The sequence below is a fragment of the Emydura macquarii genome, unplaced genomic scaffold (assembly GCF_026122565.2).
Source record: "Emydura macquarii macquarii isolate MOO-44397 ecotype Brisbane River unplaced genomic scaffold, CSIRO-AGI_Emac_v2 contig_2473, whole genome shotgun sequence".
Taxonomy (NCBI): Eukaryota; Metazoa; Chordata; order Testudines; family Chelidae; genus Emydura; species Emydura macquarii.
Genome location: NW_027132610.1, coordinates 19,483,905 through 19,504,371, shown reverse-complemented (window position 1 = coordinate 19,504,371; position 20,467 = coordinate 19,483,905). Strand labels below are relative to the sequence as shown.

General features: G+C 41.2%; 1 protein-coding gene across 5 annotated transcripts in view; it reads right to left on the bottom strand.

Annotated features, from left to right (window-relative positions):
• The window catches only part of CAB39L (calcium binding protein 39 like), a 146,881-nt gene that overhangs the window by 43,095 nt on the left and 83,319 nt on the right, over window positions 1–20,467 (bottom strand). For all 5 annotated transcript variants that reach the window (XM_067563093.1, XM_067563094.1, XM_067563096.1 and 2 more), the window contains one exon: window positions 14,355–14,498. In XM_067563093.1, the coding sequence (XP_067419194.1) occupies window positions 14,355–14,456 (102 nt within the window). In that variant the 5' untranslated portion in view covers window positions 14,457–14,498. The remainder of the gene's footprint in view (window positions 1–14,354; window positions 14,499–20,467) is intronic.

Genomic DNA, 20,467 nt, shown 5'->3' with positions numbered 1-20,467 from the left:
CCCAGCTTCCCTGGATAGATACCTTTTCTATCCAAAGCCCCCTACTTTTGAGACTGCCCTGGCCCCACTACAGTTGACCAAGGAACTCTTATAGGCCGTGTCAGCTTTGCATCACTGCAACCTGCTCTTCCCATTACAGTGTTTTTGCCACTTAGGCCCTACACCAACCAGGAAGTCTAGCCCATGTCCTTTAATTAGGAATTTAACCTGCACTCTAGGTGTCTGTACACTCCATAGGTAAGGAACTAGTAAGACAACCTAACCTGCTTCTACTAAAACAAAATCATTTTCATTAAGCAAAACCAAAGCCAAATATCCTTCATCCTCTACGCCCTCACAGTTTATTTTAAAGCACATTTGATTAGCACAAATTTTCAGGTATATCACCCATGAGTGCAAGACACAAAATCCAGATGATGCTTCAGATCCATTCCTAAACTAGAAGGTATTTGAATCCAGGCTTTGGTTTGGCCAAGAAGACAGACAGGAGCCATTTGTAAAATCTGATTCAAAACCAAATTAAAAGGTTTTGAACCCCAAATTTTGGTGGATATTCATAGACTCCAAGGCCAGAAAGGTGCATTGTGATCATCTAGTTCACTGTTTCTCAACCTTTTAAGTAGCAAGTACCTCCTAACTTCTGAAAATTTTAATAAATACCCCAACATTCAATTTTCCATGGGATTTTATATTTCCAGACTAATGAGTGTCATACGTTGGAAGAAGGGCTGAGTATATAAGGCCGTGATATGACAGATGTCAGATCTAGTGTGGGTAGGGTTACCAGCTTTACACCAGGGATGCGCAACTCAAGTATGTATCTGGGCTAGAGGTGATGTTGGCCAAAGCTTGGAGGCTTTGAATGGCATGCCAATGCTGGGGAATATAAAGTGTCGTGCCAAATTTTATGCCCTAGATTTGAGAGGAGGAAGGGGTGTGAGTGTGAGAGAGAGAGAAAAAGAAACTGGTGAAATCCGGGGCTGTCATAGATGTCAATTTCACAGCTCAGCTAGAGCAGTGAAATCGACAAGTTTTCTGGGCACTGGGCTTTGAGCCAGGGAGGGGGGCTGCCACCAAATCCGAGTTGGGGCAGAGGAGGCTTCTGCGCCGGCTGGGACCTAGGGATGTGGGTAGGCGACTGCTGCCTGTCTTCAATCCAGGGCACTGGAGGCTGTCCCTCGGCTTGCAGCTGGGGTGCGGGTGGGAGCTGCCCGCCTCCCCCAGAAGCTAGCAGCGGCTGCTGCCTGCCTCCCAGCTGGGAGCTGTGACCAGGCGGGAAGAAGGGGGCTGCCACCTGCCTTCCCCAAAAGCTGGGGGCTGCAGATCACCTCTCAGCTGGGAGCTGTGACCAGGCGGGAAGCAGGCAGCTGCCGTGCACCTCCCACAAAAGCCGGTGGCTGCCACACACTTCCCATCTGGTAGCTGGGACTGGGTGGGAAGTGGGCTGCTGCAGCCTGGCTTCCCCAAAGTTGGCAGCTGCCACCTGCCTCCTCTTCACTCTGTTTTTCCACGGGTACCCCCTGCCTGTGTCTCATGTACCCCCAGGGGTACGTGTACCACAGATTGAGAAACTATGATCTAGTCTTACTTCCTGTATATCACAGGCCATATAACTTCCCCAAAATAATTCCTAGAGCATATATTTTAGAAGAACATCCAGTCTTCAAACAGATCCAGGTTTCTGGTTTGAGCCCATCTCTAGTTTCTACTGAATAAAAAAACGTCTTGCAATGTTTGAAAGAACAAGATGATAAAGATATATAAAATAACCCCCACATCGTGCGAAAGAAAACCATATGACGAAGAACTTAGAGTCTATATAAGATAGAGACTTTGGGATGGGGACTAACCTCACACCACTTTTACACTGGTGTAACTCTATTAACTCCAATGGAATTAATCCAGATTTACAGGAGAGAGAGACTGGAATCAGCCCCCCTAGACTTCATACTGAATTGCAAAGCTTCTAGCATGCACTTCTCACTATATAAAATAGTATTTATTATTTACTTCCTAACTGTACCAGGTTTGCAGTTGCCCACTAATTTGGTTAGGTCAATATGTGATGAGATTAATTTACACTCCCTTCCCAATGAAAGTTTTATTTAGCCACAACAGAAGGCTCCCTTTTCTCCAACATTTCTCATTGTCACCGTCGATTACAACAGCTCACCCTAAAAACATGAGTATTTCTAACCATCAAATGTTAATGGCACATCACTAGAACTATCACACAGAGTACAAAAGAGTTTAACAACAGAGATATCTTGTGAACTGAAAAACTAGGTCTTTATAAAAGCTGTGCATTTTCATACCCAAAGCAAAACCTGTACATTTTTGGCTTTTCACCAGTTCTGCTCGACTGGGTGTGAAAATTTTTGGCATTTTGTGGTAAAAAACCAAAACAAAAAACCAAAACCACAACACCTTGATTTTCTCCCTAAACACAAATAATTTTTTTCTGCCAGGCAGAAAATCTCTGCAAGATTCAGATTTCAGCTTGAGCCTCACAGAACAGATAGAAAAGTATATAATTAAAAGGCACACTCTCAAAGTGCAGACCTTTTATCTGGAACACAACCCCTGCATCATCAAATGCTGGAACCCACTGTCTAACAGCCTAGCCCCTCTGGGTGCAGCACTGACCCTTCAGGCTCTCTAGTACTCAAACACACATCTGTCCCAGAATTGCACCCTAAAGAGTAAAGTTTCTGGTTTACAGTTTAACTGCCTCAGGAACATGGAGTAGTTGTGAAGTAGTCAGCACACACTCATGCACATACTTTGTTCAGTCTATGAACAGATCACATAAAACAATATCCTAAACACAATGTCCCTTACTAGCTCACAGTTCCCTTGAGAGATCATCTGTGTTCTGTCAGGCAGGCAATCAGGGTCCTCTGCCCCATTTCTTTTCTCTGCCACTGCAGCAGCCTCCCTCATCTTAATCTGGTGCAAAATGGCTCTCTCCCCCTCAGTTCCCTTTATAGACTTCTGCAGTTACCTGCTTCTTTTGTTCTGTCTTGTGGTGATTTTCCGTTATTCCCCAACCCTCCTCCCACACCATCAGACAAGAGGAAGAAGTATCTTTTCCCCAGTAGAGCAAACCCATCGTCCCAAGGTATTTTATTTTTGATAGTTGATCACTGACCATTGTCTCTGGCCTGACAGAGACGTGACACAAACCGGTTAATTCATGGGGGATCCACATACATATGGGCTTTCCGTTACATAGTAATTTCATTATATAATTTAAGTCATCCACAAGTCAGAAATGGTAGAGACAGAATTCCCAATTCATCATAGCATGTCAAATCTTTCTCTAGAGATGGTATATCTGACATAGTAATGTCGAACAACAGGCCACAGTTTAGTGGGTATAAGTTTAAGAAGTTTGCAGTGAAGTTTGGGTTTAGACTTGTAACCACTATTCTCCATTATCCCCAATCCAATGGAGTGGTGAAAATGGTGTTAAAATAATAAAGGACCGAAGGAAAAAGTTTGCAGAGTCAGTCTGAGCTGTATTTGGCATGCTAAATTACAGGTTGGCATCAAAGACACACAGTTTGTCACCTGCAGGCATTCTGTTTAACAAAAAAACTGAAAACTAGAATGGGAGAAGCTGATGTAAGAGTCAATGGAGATTTGAAGAAGTAAAAGAGAGATAAAGCTAAACAAAAGAAAGCAATTGGATTTTCAGTCCTGAGAGCTGCCATCACTTCATGAAAATTATGCGTCTATGATGGGAAAAAATAGTTGCAAGCAGCAATGGTATATTATGAGGTTGCACTCTGGTGTTCTGAAATTGCCATCCTAGATAGACGTATACCAAGGAGGGATAGATGACACCTTCTCCAACTTCCAGAAGAAAGGAAGGTAAGGGGCACTGAGTTTGCCATTTTACCTGAGAAGGTCACAGACAGGCAACAACTGCAACAGGTAAAGATAACCGGGCCTCAAGACATAACTCTGTGAGAACAAATAAAGTCACCACCTCCCGATAACTGTAGTACTGATATTTCAAGGGAGCCCTAAGTCCAAGCAACAAAGTGTAAGGCACTTCAAAGAGTAACTGCACATTGTTAACCTATTTACCGACTACATTTACTATAAGTATTTGGAATTGTGTGTTGTTAATACATTCTGTTAAGTGTTATGTAAGTTTTGGCTGGGATATGATGATGTGGTATTGGGAATTGTATCTGTACATGGTTGTGTTTTCCAGAGAGACGCCTACACCAATGCTTTATTCTCAAGCTACCTGCCACCGCCATACTGACCAAAAAAATCACCATGATTAACAGATGAGCTATAGCAGATGAAGTGTACAGGTAGAAAGTTATAGTACCAGTGATGTGCAAAAAAACCCAACCAAACAGAAAAACCCAACACCAAAACACACATTCTGAATTCATCTGCCTGCAGCACAACCACCACTCACAAGCCTGCACCACCGCAGAAAAGGAGACTTCTTTTCTTGCACAGTCAATGCAACAGTCCCACAGACATCAGCTATTTTGCATTGTGAATTGGATAATCAACCCAGGCTGTGTAGCCCAGACACCAGACCCAAGCATCACCCCTTGAGAAGAGCTATCAGCACACTTCACTGATAAGATCAACCAAATACTTATGGAGCTAAATGAGAAACAAAAATTCCACTCCTCACCAGATTATATATGCATCTGGCTGCATCACACATGCCGAAGCTCAAGAAGCCCTGAAAAAATCAGTCACAATCTGTTAAATGGATCCATGCCCATCTGGCTGGTAAAAGCCAACAAAAGAAAAACTATGGCCACTGCTAATGGAAATAGTTAATGCCTCCTTCTTTAGAGAAGCACACCTACTAAACATCTTGAAATATTCAATAGTTTACTCAATCCTCAAGAAGTCAACACTTGACCCTGAAGATCTCTCCAACCTCCTGTTCCTGGGCAAAGTAACTAAAGCTTGCTCTACACTGGCGACTTAAGTCGACTTAATTAGACCCACGTCTACACTGGCACCACTCTTAATTTGAATTAAGGTGCCTGTAAAATCGACCTAATAAGACCACCTCCGCAAGTGGCGTAGCACCTAATTCGAATTTGTTAAATCGCTTTAGTGTCAGTGTAGACGCAACGGAACTTAAATCGAATTAATTGACCTCCGGAACGTATCCCACAATGCCCCGTTTTGACCGCTCTGAACAGTCGTGCTGTGCTGCTCATTGGTCATGCTAGCAGGAAAAGTCCCCTCCCCCAAGCCCCGGGAAGATTTGAATTTTCATTTCCTGTGCTGCCAGTGTGGAGAGAGCTGTCACTGTTCTCCGCATAGCTACTGCAAAGCCCAAACGTGCTTCAGCATGGAGTCGACCAGAGGTCTTAGACCTCATCGGGTTGTGGGGCAAGGAGTCTGTTTTGGCTCAGCTCAGAGCCAGCAAAAGGAATCTGGACATTTATGGGAAGATATCCCAGGGCATGCTGGAGAAGGGACACCAGAGGGACGCTTAGCAGTGTCGCGTGAAGATTAAGGAGCTGCGCCAGTCGTATCAGAAAGCCAGGGAAGCTAACAGCTGCTCTGGCTCCTCACTCAAAAAAAATGCAGGTTCTATGATGAGGTGCACGCAATTCTCGGTGGGGATCCCACCATGGTGCCTCCCTGCAGCATCGATACCTCCGCTAGGTCACAGTCCATGATCAACGATGAGGACTCCGTGGACGAGGAGGAGGAGGAAACTGAGAAGAGCAGGGTACAGGAGAGCAGGGTGTCCGTTCTCCCCGAAAGTCAGGACTTATTCCTGAGCCCCAAGCAGTCCAGCAGTGCACATGACTGCACAAATGACCCTGGGGAAGGCACATCTGGTGAGTTCTCTTTCTTATTAGCATTTCTGTCCTTGTACATTGGGTAGGGGTGGCACGAAGGGGATCTCAGGTGTTTCGTTGACTGTACTGGGTGGTTACCCAGAAATCAGTTTTTTTATGTGATGAGAAATGCTACATTTCTCATCAGTTGATATCTCATGGAAAATTTAATGTATGTAATCTGTTATCCCTAGAAAAACTTTTCAGGGGAGGGCTGCCTTGTTCCTCCCTCCACAGTAGGATTCTTCTCTGCAATCAAGGTAGCCAGCATCATGGCTTCATGTGTTTTAAACATAGCCTCCCCCGCCCCCGCCACACCGTCTACAGTTCCTCTCTGTAAGGGTTTAAAATACAAGCAGAGAGAGTGAATCATTTGCTACATTGTATCAAGGGAACCATTTGCTAAATTTTTAATGGAAACATTGTGTACATTGTTTCACTGGAATCATTTGCTACATTTTTTCAGGGGATCATTATCTAAATTGTTACATTTGTTTCATTTTCTTCACTATGCTAACTGTGGCTACCTATGCCTTGAATGTTCAGAAATAAAGTTTAGCATAATTTCAACACGTTTCTTTATTAAATCATATCTTGTTTAGGAGGGATTTGGTGGGCACAGATATCATTGGGGAGGGGAGGGGGGAGTGGTATACCAAAGGCAAACAACATACAGGAACAGAAATCAGTCCTGCATCTCATTGCAGAACCTGGTTTTCAAAGCTTCCCTATTGCAAAGCGCTCTGCGGTTAGCTCTCAGCGTAGTGCTGGCATCTGGCTGCTCATAATTGGCGGCCAGTCTTTCTGCCTTCACAGTCCAACCCTGGGGGAACCTCTCACCCTTTGCTTCACACACATTATGAAGAACACAGCAAGCAGATATCACAGAAGGGAGGTACTTCTCACTCATGTCCAGCCTAGTGAGGAGACTCCTCCATATGCCCTTTAAACACCCAAAGGCACATTCTAAGCCATTCTACAACTGCTTAACCTCTTATTAAAACACTCCTTGTTGCTGTCAAGGTAACCGATGCACGGCTTCATTAGCCAAAGGAGCAAGGGGTAAGCAGGATCCCCCAGGATCACTATGGGCATTTCCACACCCCCAATCTGAATGTTTTGGATGGGGAAGAAAGTTCCCGCCTGCATCTTAGAGAACAGCCCCGAGTTACGAAATACACGAGCGTCATGCACCTTCCCAGACCACCCTACATAGATATCTGTGAAGTGACACCTGTGATCCACAAGTCCCTGCAGGACCATGGAAAAGTACCCTTTACGGTTTATGTACTCGGTCACTAGGTGTGCAGGCGCTAAGATGGGGATGTGTGCCCCATCAATGCCCCACTACCGCAGTTTGGGAAGCCCATCATGGCAAACCATTATGTCCTGCACATTTCCCAAAGTCACTAGCCTTCGTAGCAGAAGTCTATTTATGGCACTGCACACTTGATTCACGGCTATGCCTCTTGTAGATCTACCGACTCCTAATTGATTCCCAACCAAGCAGTAACAGTTCGGGGTTGCCAGCTTCCAGAAAGCAATGGCAACTCTCTTCTCCACCATCATAGCTTGTCTCAAGCGAGCATTCACGTGCTTCAGGGACGGGGCCAGCTCTGAGCACAGTTCAGGAAAGTTGCCTTTCGCATACGAAAGTTTTGCAGCCACTGATCATCATCCCACAGCTGCATAGCGATGCGGTCCCACCAGTCTGTGCTTATTTCCCTGCACCAGAACCTGCAGTCCACAGACTGCAGATGACTCGTTACAGCCTACAGCAACCAGGAATTGTTCTGTTCAATGTCTTCTAGCAGGACAGCCTTGGTGGCATCAGTATTGTCTCTGCTTCAGCTTCTTGCTCTATTTAGAAAATAATCGATGATGAGCCACGATGTATTTGTCACGCTCACAATTACAGTGCAGAGTTCAGCTGGCTCCATGTCTCTGCAGCAATGGCGATCGCGGGGAGTAAAAAAACAGCACAAAAAAAACTTTTCCTGTTTGTTTGGGAGGGGGGAAAGGGTAGGGGAAGCAGCATTGCATCCTGGGACGAAGACACTCATCCCAACAGCCACCGTGGCTAGTTGCACTGGGATAGCTACCCACATTGCACTGTTTTCTAATTCGAATTAAGGCAGGTCAGTGTGAACGCAAGAGACCAGTGCAAACACCATAGTGTGTACACTCTGCTGCGATTTCTAAAAATCCCCTGCTGAAAGTCGAATTAAACAAAGTCGACTTCCCACGGCAGTGTAGACATTGTAGACCAGGGCTCAGGCTCTTACCTGGAGATTCGGTGGCAGTCAACGGGAGTTATGCAAACTATGCAGAGTAGCTTGCGTAACTCCCGTCGACTGCTGTGCTTCCCTTCTGCGCGCCGTCTTCACTGCACTGTGCCAACGGGAACACAGCTACGCTACTTGAGGGGATGGTTTTACTCAGTCGACTTCCTGATCGATTGAGCAGATCTATGCTGACGACTCAATCGATCCAGAAAGTTCGATCTGGCGGTGGCGACTTTGCCGCCATCAGTATAGACATACCCTGAGAAAATAGTAATCATCAAGCTCCCACATGACATCACCAATACCATGGGTGCGTCACAATCAGGGTTCAGACTACAGCTCAGCACAGAATCTGCTCTAGTGGCACTAAAAGTGCCATCTTATGGCCATGGACACAGGTAAGATTCCATGCTCAGATTGCTGGACCTCTCCGAAGCCTTTGACACAGTGGACAACAAGGTACTGCTAACTAGAGCTGGGCAAAATTTTTCAGTCATAGTAAATTCACTAAAAAACACAGTTTCAGGATGACCAAACCTAATTTACTAATTTGGTAAATTTTGGCTGATTAAAAAACGAAGTGAAAAATTTTGAAAAAAGTCAAAACGAACCATTTTTAAAACAAAATGTCATTTCAAAATGATGCTCAAAATGTTTTGTTCAACCTCAAAACATGTCATGGTTTTTCATTTCAGCAAGAAAAAAAAACCCTAAAAAAAAAAAAAAAAAAATCAGTTTTGGTTCAAAACTAACTTTAAAAAAACGAACAAAAAAAAAATCAATTATTCACCCAATTCTACCGCTAATCCACCTACATGACGTAACAGGAGTAGATGGCTCAGTACTATAGTGGTTCCAGTTCTTCTTCTCCAGCAGAACTCAGTGAATGGTTATGGGTAATTGCTCCTCCTCTTCAAAGGCCCTCACCTGTGAGGTCCTACAGGAATCCATACTATACCTGCTTCTCTTTAATATCTAGCTGAGACACCCGGGAGAGACAGTGAGACACCATAAGGTTAGCGGCCAACAGTACACCTTTAACACTCAACTATATATCTCATTCTCCACTGATGCAACCACCACCGCCAGCACCACCACCACGAGGTCAGAATGTTTACAGGAAGTTAGTTCCTGGTTAAAAAGCAGCAGGCTCAAGCTAAACCCAAGCAAGACTGAAGTGGTGCTAGTCAGAAAGGAGAAATGCGTTGAAAAACTAGCCAAGATATTGTCTCCACCTTCCATTATAGGCAAATAGCCACCATTTCTCAAAGTTGTAAGAAGCCTCTGGGTCCTGTATGACTCCTTGCTAAGCTTGGATAATGAGATGAAGATGAGTTTCCAACAGTGCTTTCTAACTTATTTGGAAACTTTATCCCTCCCTCCTGGACAACAATTTGGTCACAGTAATCCCTATATTTGTTACCGCCCAGGATTACTGTAACTCATTGCACCTGAAGATGAATGTGAAGATGATGCACAGGCTCTAGTTGGTACAGAATGTGGCTGCCCACTTTCACCATGGCTGAGGCTGTCACAAGCACATCAGGCCTTGTTCAAATCTATCCACTGGCTCCTAGTCAATTTCCAATCTCAATTTAAGGCCTTGGTCCTAATCTGCAAAGCAATTTGCTTTCAACGCAAAACCAGAGACTCCAGGAAGTCCACTAAGGACTTTGATTTTACGTGAAATGTGATCAGATACTATGGTGGTGGATGGTAGTATAAAACTGAAAGTGAGAGACAATTTAAACACCACTAAAGTAATAAATAACACAAAACAAAAGATCATATCATTGTCCATATACCTAAACTGTTTCTGCCACTTACACAGTTTCCTCAAACACAATCCTTTCTTTTTCAGGTTTATTTGGTCAAACTCATTTCTGGTTTAACTCCATTATGGATAATGAAGTTACACCATGAATGAATATGTCCCACTCTACAGCATTTATAAGAGGATGAGGGTGTGGGGAGAAGAATGCAATAAGCAAACAACAGAGAATCCTAAGAAGATCAGCCTACGTTGACTGAAATGGAACTATTTGCTGAATCTGAGGGAATTTACTATGTACAAAAAGGACAGTCTGCATAGCCATCAATTTAATGCTTGTATTTGCTTCTATTGCACATATTTCAGGCTCTTGCCATCATAGAGCACCTCTCAATGCTTTGTTCATTTCCCCCACTTATACTCTAAACACTCATCTCATAAATTGTAGAGCACAAGCAATAACTCTGGAGGATGCAGCCTTTGCCACAGAAGATTCTGTAGAACTCAATATTGATACGTGGGTATGTTCAGAGTTGGGTTATGTTGATTTTAACTCCTCCTGTTTTCAGCCTTTACACCAGCTTCTTGATCTTCTCTGCAATTTTACTGTACACAATTTAGTCACCAGAAATTCAACAGTATAGTCTCAAATGCAAACTATACAAGGTATTTTGTCATTACATCAGAGGTTTATTTTCTCCATTGTTCTGACATAACAAACACCTGCTGATCCACAAAGTGTAATTTATAATGCATGAGCAGCATGTATAGCAGCTTCACTTCTGCTGATTATAGAGTAGCAAATTCTCTGTTGCAAATGCAGAATTACAACAATCTTTGAAGCAGGCTACCAAATGGACTAGTTTGGTCACCTAACTAGTGCAAGATGACCCTTTGCGGTTGCAGCATGTACATGGGTCAATTCTCCCCTCAATGAATAAACTAGCATAACTCCTCTGATTTAAAGGAAGTTATGCATGCACTCTGTTTAGAAAAGAGTTGTTTTCTGGGTACTAATATGTCTTCATATTTTTTGACAAATTAAACAATGTGAGTTGACACTAAATTTGTATAACTTATAAAAATGCCCAGATTTGGTTCCCTCACAGGTAAAAATCAAATTATTGTAACTTACTTGATAGGATCATAGCAGAAACAGGAAACACCTTTTAGATTATAATGTCTCTGTAACTGCAAGATATAGGCACTAGAAGATGTCTGAGACACAAAATTGATGTTATACTTAATCTTAGCTGCACTGTAAACTCTTTGAGATAATAATAATTATAATAATAAATTCTTGTGTGTTTGCAGTGTCCAGTACAATTGGACCATAATCTTGGACAGGGGCCTTGAAGTACTACTGCAATACAAATAATAGTAATAGGCCATTTAGACTAAAAGTAATACGAGGAAGAGACCAATGTATTCCTCTGAGTTTTGTTCACAGACAATAAGCACACTGTTTAAATTCTTATTTATTAAATATATCAATCTAGAGGCAGAAGAAGTAACTCTGTGGTTGGGAAATATGCATTATTTTTCTGTTCTCCTAGTTTCTTTTTTTTTTTTTTTTTTTTTTTAAATGCTGAGAAGTGGGTTGGAACGCTTATGACCTTGTGTTGCTAAAGGAGGTGGGACAGAGTTTTTAAAATAGTCTCCTTTGCTTCTGATAACCAACTATTTGAAGAAGCTCTTTGCTGAAATGCATCAGGACTCCAGCCCTAGTCTTATACCCGACCCACACAGCAACGTATTTATAATTGCAGACCTGGTTGTTGGGACACAATGGCCCTATCCATATTATAGATTTGACAGTGTTTACGCATGCTTTGTAAATATACTGGTGCCCCTACTGTGTTATAAACACTGTTTGGTCATGCTTGTGGCATGAGAAAAAACTGTTACATCAATGCTAACAAATGATGCTCAAGACCAGCATGTTCTGCCCAGACTAGAGCATGATAATATGGCTTGGTCCTGTCCATACAGACAAAAAGGTGTACTTTAAACACTGTTGGGGCACTAATCAGGCAATGGTTGAGCCTTATAGATATGTCTACACTTAAAACACTACAGCACAGATGCACTGCTTCAGTGGAGACACTACCTATGCCAATGGGAGGGCTTCTCTTATTGGTGTAGATAATCCACCTCCCTGAGAGATGTTAACTAAGTCAAGGGAAGAATTCTTCCATTGACTAACTCTGTCTACACTGGGCGTTAGGTTGATATAGCTGCATTTTTCACACCCTTGAGAGAGGTATCTATATTACTGTAAATTCTTAGTGTAGACCAGGCCTATAACTTTTTCAGAGCATGTTACTTAAAGAGCTGCCTTTTCTTTTTTTAAATACACTACAGACATGGCCAAAATCAGGATATTTTTATGTCATCTTGGCCTTTTGTCTAAGATCAGTTTAATATTAAATACAGCCTATATCAAGAGACTGTATCCTGCACTTGCAGGGAAATGAACACATTGATCCAACAGGTCTTTTGATAGCTAACTACTATGATACTATGAACTAAATTAAAGGGAAGTTTTCAGTTCTTGTAAATGTGTTCTCATTTTATATGGAGATATTTCAGGAAGCAACATGTAAAAGGTTAAAATGACACATCTGTCTAATCTGTTGTCCACTCAGAAGATTGATTTTCCCCCCATAAATACACTAGATACACCCACAGAAGCCAAGCTGCCTGTTCTGTAACATCACCTGCCAGTCTGTAGTGGGGGGGGGGGCAAGGCAAAAAAAAAAAAAAAAAAAAAACCACACACCTAAAATAGCCTTTCTGGTTCCAAAACATAACCAATCTCAGACAGTAATAACACAGATCTATCATCACCCTCATGTAGCTGAGAGTATATATCGTACAAGCAAATGGATCTCTACTACTCCAGGTGCATCTGGATTTTCCTTTTTGATGTTAACTATAAACATACACAATCATTAGGACAAAATTGAAACGGACACCCATGAACTCCTAAGCCTAAACTTCAACTTTCCTAGATCTTCAATGAGTTGACTCCAGTTTACCTCTGTCCCAACTGACAATATGGCTAGCAGGGAGATGTAAAACTGTACAAGGGCGGGAGAACCTGCTCTCATTTTTATTTTGTCCCCCAGCGGTCCCACAGGAGAAATCACAGTGCTAGCTGGTGAGCAATTATGCCAGAATCTGCTGGGCTGCCCCGTCACACCCTGATCTCCCTCCACTGGGGCAGAGCCACTTCATTCACCTGCTTGTGTTCTAAGCGGTGGGAGCGGCACTGACTACTGTGCTGCCTACAGTAGGGGAACAGATCCTGGTTCAGCTTCTGTTCTGTCTCCCCCCAGGGAGTGGAACAGGCCAGGGCTCCTAATCACTGTGTTGTCAGCTGTACCCCCCCAATCCGCACCAGCCAGGCAGGAAGCAACAGCAGTGTATGAGCTGGACACAGAGCAAGTCAGGCCTGGTCCCTCATCTGGGCGAGACACACCAGCATCATGTGGTCACACCCTCTCCTTAGGATAGGGCTGTCACACCACCTCCCTGTTCCCCTCTGGGATGGGACCAGCTCACTAATCCCTCTTCCCAATTAACTGAAGGTATCCCAAAATGAAACATGAAATACCAGAAGTCTCACTGAGATCCATGTTACATAAATAACACATTCTGAGGTACTGTCTGTGAACCTAAAAGTACCAAGAGGATTCCACTGAGAAGAGAAATATGCTTACCTTTTTATTTTTGGTTTGCCTCTAATATTAGGTTCACTTCTAATATATAAATATACTGATGAAAAGTACAACATTTGCAGTCATATGACAGAATTGCATTAAAATGTTATATTACTAAGTAATTATTTGTTTTAATTCTAGTTTAAACTAAATTCATTTTATTTTTAGTCTCAACCATTCTTTCTATTGAACTGTATCCACGACAATTATTTTAGAGTGTTTGAAAGTCTCTGATGCAAATAAATGTACTTGCACTTATGTATAATCACAAAACTGTTTGTGTGCACACACACTTACTATGGTGACAGATACAAATACATATAACATTTATATATAGGGTGTATATATTACATACTAATACTGCTATATATTTGTATAATGTTGCATGTACACACACACACACACACACACACACGTTTATCAGCCTACAGAAACAGCAAACCCTAGAGTACTTTTTAAATGGTCTTGTCTTATTTTGTACAGATCACTTAATATTTCTATATGCAACAGTCTAAACAAAAAAGTGATTTATTATCCAATTTTGGTTAACTTTACTCACATGAGTAGTCTCACTGACTTCTCACTATGCATAAAGTAACTCACATGCACAAGTGCTTGCAAGATCACGGCCTTGGTGAACACAGTCATTTAAATCTTTTCAAACTGCTGTTCCACGCAGTACAAATAAATGCCTTATCACCAGTCTTCTAAAAACATTATCTCCTACCTTTTCTGTTTTTTTATCTTGCTTTTCCAATATGGCCATGTTTTCTTTCAGAGTTTTTACAATCTCAGTAGGATTTTTGTGTGATTTACTGAATAAAGGCATGATCTTCTTCACTTGAATGTCTTCTGATATAGCCTAGGATTGCTTGAAATCAAAAAGGGACAAAAAAAGTAAAAATTAGTTTTTAAGGTTTTGTCTGCAGCTATGAGTCAAATAGAGCATACTGTATTTATAAGTTATACTTCAAGCTCTGATAGTAAGAGCACCCTGAGCTCCAACTGCTCATGTCCACTGAAAATTCCAGTAGACTCCACTAGATTCTTCAACTGGTTTTGGTTGGTTTCTACAAGCCTTTGTATGTTTTGACTGGAAAACCCAATAGCTCCAAGAACCAGAAAACTAGTATCTGTTGCTTGAATCATTGCAGGATTGGGCCTCAACTTTTCAGCCATTACTTATATTTTGTTTCGCTTCTCTTTACTTAGCTTTTTAGTTATGAGGATGTCAATATCAAATAGTTTAAGCCTCCCTAAAAATGGAGCTTGACAAACCTTGGGAGGCCTGCATTCCTTGTGACTCACAACTTACTTCTCACTCATTTAAGTCTGGGGGTGTTTTAGAGGAGCAAGGAATATAAGATAAGGCCTAATATAAATACAAATGCTTACATTAAAACATTTAAATAAAAACACTTTTTTAAACTTAAACATTCCTCCTTATTCTGTTGGAAACGCAAATATCCATCATTGAACTAGGGCATGAGAACCAGAAAGAGAAAGCAACCAATCTAGTTTAATGTGTCAGCCTACAAGGTGCTGAGTGTCCTCAACTCCTATTGGCTTTAATGGGAGTTGAAGACACACAGGGCCAATACAAAGCCTAACGAAATCAATGGAAAGACTCATTGACTTGTATGGACTTTGGATCAGGCCCATGTCACTTTACATAGGGTGCACAGCACTTTGCAGGAATAGGTCCCCAAGCTGAAGAACATGAAAACAGTAAAAATACATTGATAAGGAGTAAATTACATTTGGAAAAAAAAAATCAACCCAATTTTCATATCCTCTATGGTCTCATACAAATAAAAATTTTATAACAGATTGAGAGGGGAGGAATGAAAACAGATTAAAATATACACATGTAAAATACTTTGTATAACATTCATCTTTACCTCAAAATCTAATGGTCTTATAGAACACACTTCTTTCCATGTACACGACACTAATTAGTACATATTTTATATGATTAATTAAAAATTAGGGTTTTTTTTTAGTAAAGTAGTATAGTTTTTACTTATATACCATTATGGATATTTGAGAGAGAATTATTTGAAATGTATGTGATATTTTATAAAATAGACAGAGCCTATCCTACAAAGCTTTCAAGTTAAACATCGCAAAGCATTTAGAGAGAGTGCTGTTGTGTTAATCTTTCCTTTATGTCACAGATTACTATTTAAACAATGTCATATTTCAGTTAAATGTTCCCAGAGTAGGAAATGGTATCAAAGGTAGATGTATTTGTATATAGCTTTTCATTAACCATTTGTTGCTAGGCTGGTTCCAGAGAAATATTTTCACATTCAAATTCTGGAAGTTCAAGTCACTCTGTGTCTTCAATATTCAAGCTCCTTAGGGCACTGTTCAAACTACGTTTTTATTTCTGTATTTTTGGCTGCGTAAGCCTCAATATTTGGCTCAGATCTTGACTAGGAAGCCAAAAAGAGTGTTCAGCACTGCTTCCATGGAACTCAGGCCATAGCTTTTGGCAACACCCTCTGACTAGTACAGAGCAGAGTCACACCTCTCAACTTGCCAATATAATACACTGAAGATGGGGGTATACTGATGACTAACTCATTTGGGAATGTTCAGCAATGTTCACATACTGGGGAAAGAAGGTGCCTCTCATTGGCCAACTTACATCCTCCCCCACAGTTTTATTGAATTTAAAAGGCTAATGCATAACATGTCTGTCTACATGCTGCTAATAATCATTCAGGACTCCAGAACTGCCTGGTTAATGTCTCAATATTACAGGGAAAAGAACATTTTTAAAAATTAAAACACAAATAGAAAAGGGTCAGAATCTGCAAGCTTATTACCCCATAAGATAAGACATGAGGAGTGGGAGTTGGGTTGTCAGCCTTTGAATTCTATTTTAAAAAACTAATAAAGGATATTTAAAAAAAAAAAAAAAAAATCGCATTCAGGTGTGTCAGGGTAACTGATTGATCTGACTTTTAAATAAATTTACCACTTTTGACTATTAGGCTTCTTCTTTTTGGAAGGGAGGAAGAGGAAGTAAATTTATTTTTTATATATATATATTTTAGCTTCAAGGATTACAAGACTTATTACTTACCTTTTCCCAAAAGGTATTAACCTATATACATCCTCTGAACATAGCCTCTGTACTAAATAGTCAATATTTTCACAACACTTCCAACAAGATTTTGTATCACTAGACAGGTCAGCTTTTTTTCCCCATCCTTAATAGAGCTCAGTGAATTCTAAAAGTAAAGGCCAATATTTACAAAAATGGCAGGTATTTTGGTTATCTTGATTTCCAAATACCCAATCTGAGGTATCCCAAATTACTGGCCATTTTTGAAAATCTGAAACTAATTTTTGTATCAACTACACCCTCAATGAGGGGATGTCTTTAGTTCAGGTCTACTTGTAAAAACTGAAGGAAGTGAGATATACTTCCAGAGTAAATGTGGAATCTTAGGGCATTTATTTGTAGGGCTATTACACACAAGCTTACCACTACAACACCTTAATTGCACCAGTGACAAAAGGAGTGCCATTACTTTTCACTATGTTAACTGTAGCAGGCAACAAATTAATTATCTTCTCTGCTCCTCCCTTCACCTATATCCCCTCCTCACAAACCAGAGCATTTTCCAATTTAAAAAAAAGCCAAGGATAGAGTACAAATTATGCATTTTAAAACCTCTGTCGGACTCCCTCTTTCTTGGTAATTTGCTCCCAACATCATTGTTTGGCTGATGACTGCCTTCACACAAAGTTACTATATAGAGTACTTTCTTTTTATACAGAATTTAATGGCAGAAGGGACCAGCAGATCATCTTATCTGACCTTCTGTATATCACAGACCTCTGACACCTGCAAGCACCCGCACACTAAACCCAGCAAAGGAAATGAAACCAAAGTAAGTGAGACCCATAAGAGACGAGACTCTAGTGTGTGACAGGTAGAGAATATGAGGGACTAAAGTGCTCCAGTGCTTGAGGCCCCTATAGTGGTGGGGAAATAATTAAGTGAGGTATACCAAGATAATCCTGGCAAGAGACCCCTATCCACATGCTACAGAAAACCCCCCCAAAGTCACTGCCAATTTGTCCTGGAGGTAAATTTCTTCCCAACCCCATATATAATGATCAGTTAAATCCTGAACATTTGGAGCATGAACTAGCAAGTCAAGCACCTGAGAGACAGAATGCTCAGTGCCACCTTAGAGTCCTGGCCCACTCTGTATGCATCTCATCTCTAGTTGTGGCCATCCCTGCTGCTTCAGAGGAAGATTTAAAAAAAAAAAAAAAAAAGGTCACCCAGAATACATTGGGGGTGGGGGGAAACCATCCCTTTCTGACCCCTATGGCCAGTTGAAAACCTGAAGCATGAGCTTTAGGAAGATAAGATCTAAACAACAAGTGAGATCCAGAGGCTGTTGAGGCCCTACCCCACACCATCACAAGCAACACCATTGTGCAATTGCACTCAAATTTGTCCAGTTTGCTCTTACAACTAATTGTTTGCTCCCACAATTCCTACTGGGAGGCTGTTCCAGAACCTCACCCCTCTGATGGTTAGAAACCTTCTAAATTTCCAGCCTGAATTTGTTCACAGCCACTTTATATCCATTTATTCTTGTGCTAACACTGTCCTTTAACTTAAGTAGCTCTTCACCCTCCCTGGTATTTACTATCCTAGTGCATTTAGACAGAGCAATAATATGTCCTTTCATATGTTTCTTGACACCTCAGTCTGCTGCAAACACCAGTCTTCTTGGCGGACATGTTCCTGTCAGACCTATGTCTCCTTTCTCTATACTATTCAGGGATTTTCTTTGGGTACATAATACTCTCAGTCACACAAGATAAAGGAAGCAAATTGTGGCAAACTCTGCATACAGAACAGGAAGGTAGTGACTGAAAACTACCACCATCTGATGGCTCTTGGGTGACCATGGTTTGGTGGTCTCCCGCAATTACTTTATGCGGAAGGGTCAACTTCATAAATAGCACCACCACAACTGACACTAATTTGTACCCTTACTGACAGTCTGCGAGACAAAGGAACATATCTTTAAACCAAATAACTCTTTCAGCCTTGGAGGTGGTTCCTCTAGTATAGGAATGAGACACGTTGTCAGGGATGTGTGGGAAATAATGCACTCCCATTGCCTGAGGTTGATACCTGTAGATAAACAGAACATTTCAGTCTCCACAGCTAGAAAGTCCAACATCTTTCATGCGCTCTAAATGTACAGAAATTTTTCAGTGACAAGTGTCAGTTCTGGCTATGTACAGCTAAGTGAAAGAACAGGTTTGCTATTGTTTTATTTTAGAAAAAAAAGTGACCAAAAGTAGTGAAAAGCAGTTTTTATACCAACCTCTCTCAGATGTTTGGCTGTGCCTGTTAAAATTCAGAGACATATGAGGTCAGCAGTGTGAAGGTATGAGGAATGTCAAAGGAATGGCTGAGACTGCATAATACAATTTTGCACTCACAGTGCATGCCTTCCCTCTGAGATCTCAAAGACCTTTACAAATATTAATTAAGCCTGACATCATACCTGTGAGGCACATAAATACTATCTCCATGTTTACAGTGGGGAAACTGTGGCATAGAAGGATTAAGTGATTTGTCAAAGGTCACATAAGAATCTAATGGAAAAGCCAGGAATAAAATCTAGACTTCTTGGCTTCCAATTCTGTGCTTTATTAAACACAAAACCAAATCTATTAGTGTGGCAGATTATACCACAGGCCTATCAGCAAACATCAACTCAGACTTGAGAGCAGTGCAGAATGCTATCCATGGGAACAAGAGCCTAAACTAAAGGGTGGTCTCCCTCCTCCCCCACAGTCCAAACCAGTACAGGATTCTGAGACCTAGACCTCCGGTAATTTTGAAGATAAGTAAGGTATTGTTTGCAGAAGGTAAAAATCTGCTTTTTGTCTCAGCAAATCAGTCAGATAAACTTTGACAATATACTGATTTTTGTGTGAATCTGAAAGGGGGGGTGGAGAAGATTTGACTATTTGCACAGTTTTGAGTTTATGTCCCTACAGCTCAGAACAGATATGTCATTGCTAATCCTATTAATCTAAAATAGCATTTAACAAAAAACAGTCAACCAACCCATCCACATAAACCAAATAACAAAACCCAATAGAATCAACGGGAAACTTGGAGCCAATTTAAATCAGGTGGGAATGCTAAAACGAGATAAAGAAAGAATACTGATAGGCCACCACCCTTTTTTAGCTTTTGAAGATATTATAATGGGCTTTAAACTCTCACATCCCAGCCGAGTTTCTTATGAATAGATTGGAAGGTACAGAAACCTGTTCAACCAGCTTACATGTTCACTAGGGTGACATAAGGAAATATTTAGTGTTGCTACAGTTCTTTAATGCAAATATAAACTTAATCAGATTTCTTTTAATACACTTTACAGGCCCCTCTCCAAGCTCTCCTTTATTTCTTCATGACAGTCTTTCTTAAAAGACCCCAGTACATCAGAGCTTATAAAGACAATGAAGGAAGGAGAGACAAGGTGGGTGAGGTAATATCTTTTATTGGACTAACTTCTATTGGTGAAAGAGATAAGCTTGAAGAAGAGCTCTGTGTAGCTTGAAAGCTTGTCTCTTTCATCAACAGAAGTCGATCCCATAAAAGATATTATCTCACACACCTAGTCTTTCTAAAAACTGGGACCAACATGGCTACAATGATACTGCAAACAAAGGAGGGAGGCAGACAGCAATATTCAGTCATCAGCAGATCCCATCATTATACAGTAACTCATTGAAGCATTTCAGTATCAAATACTTCTTCCTCCTTCCCACAAACAC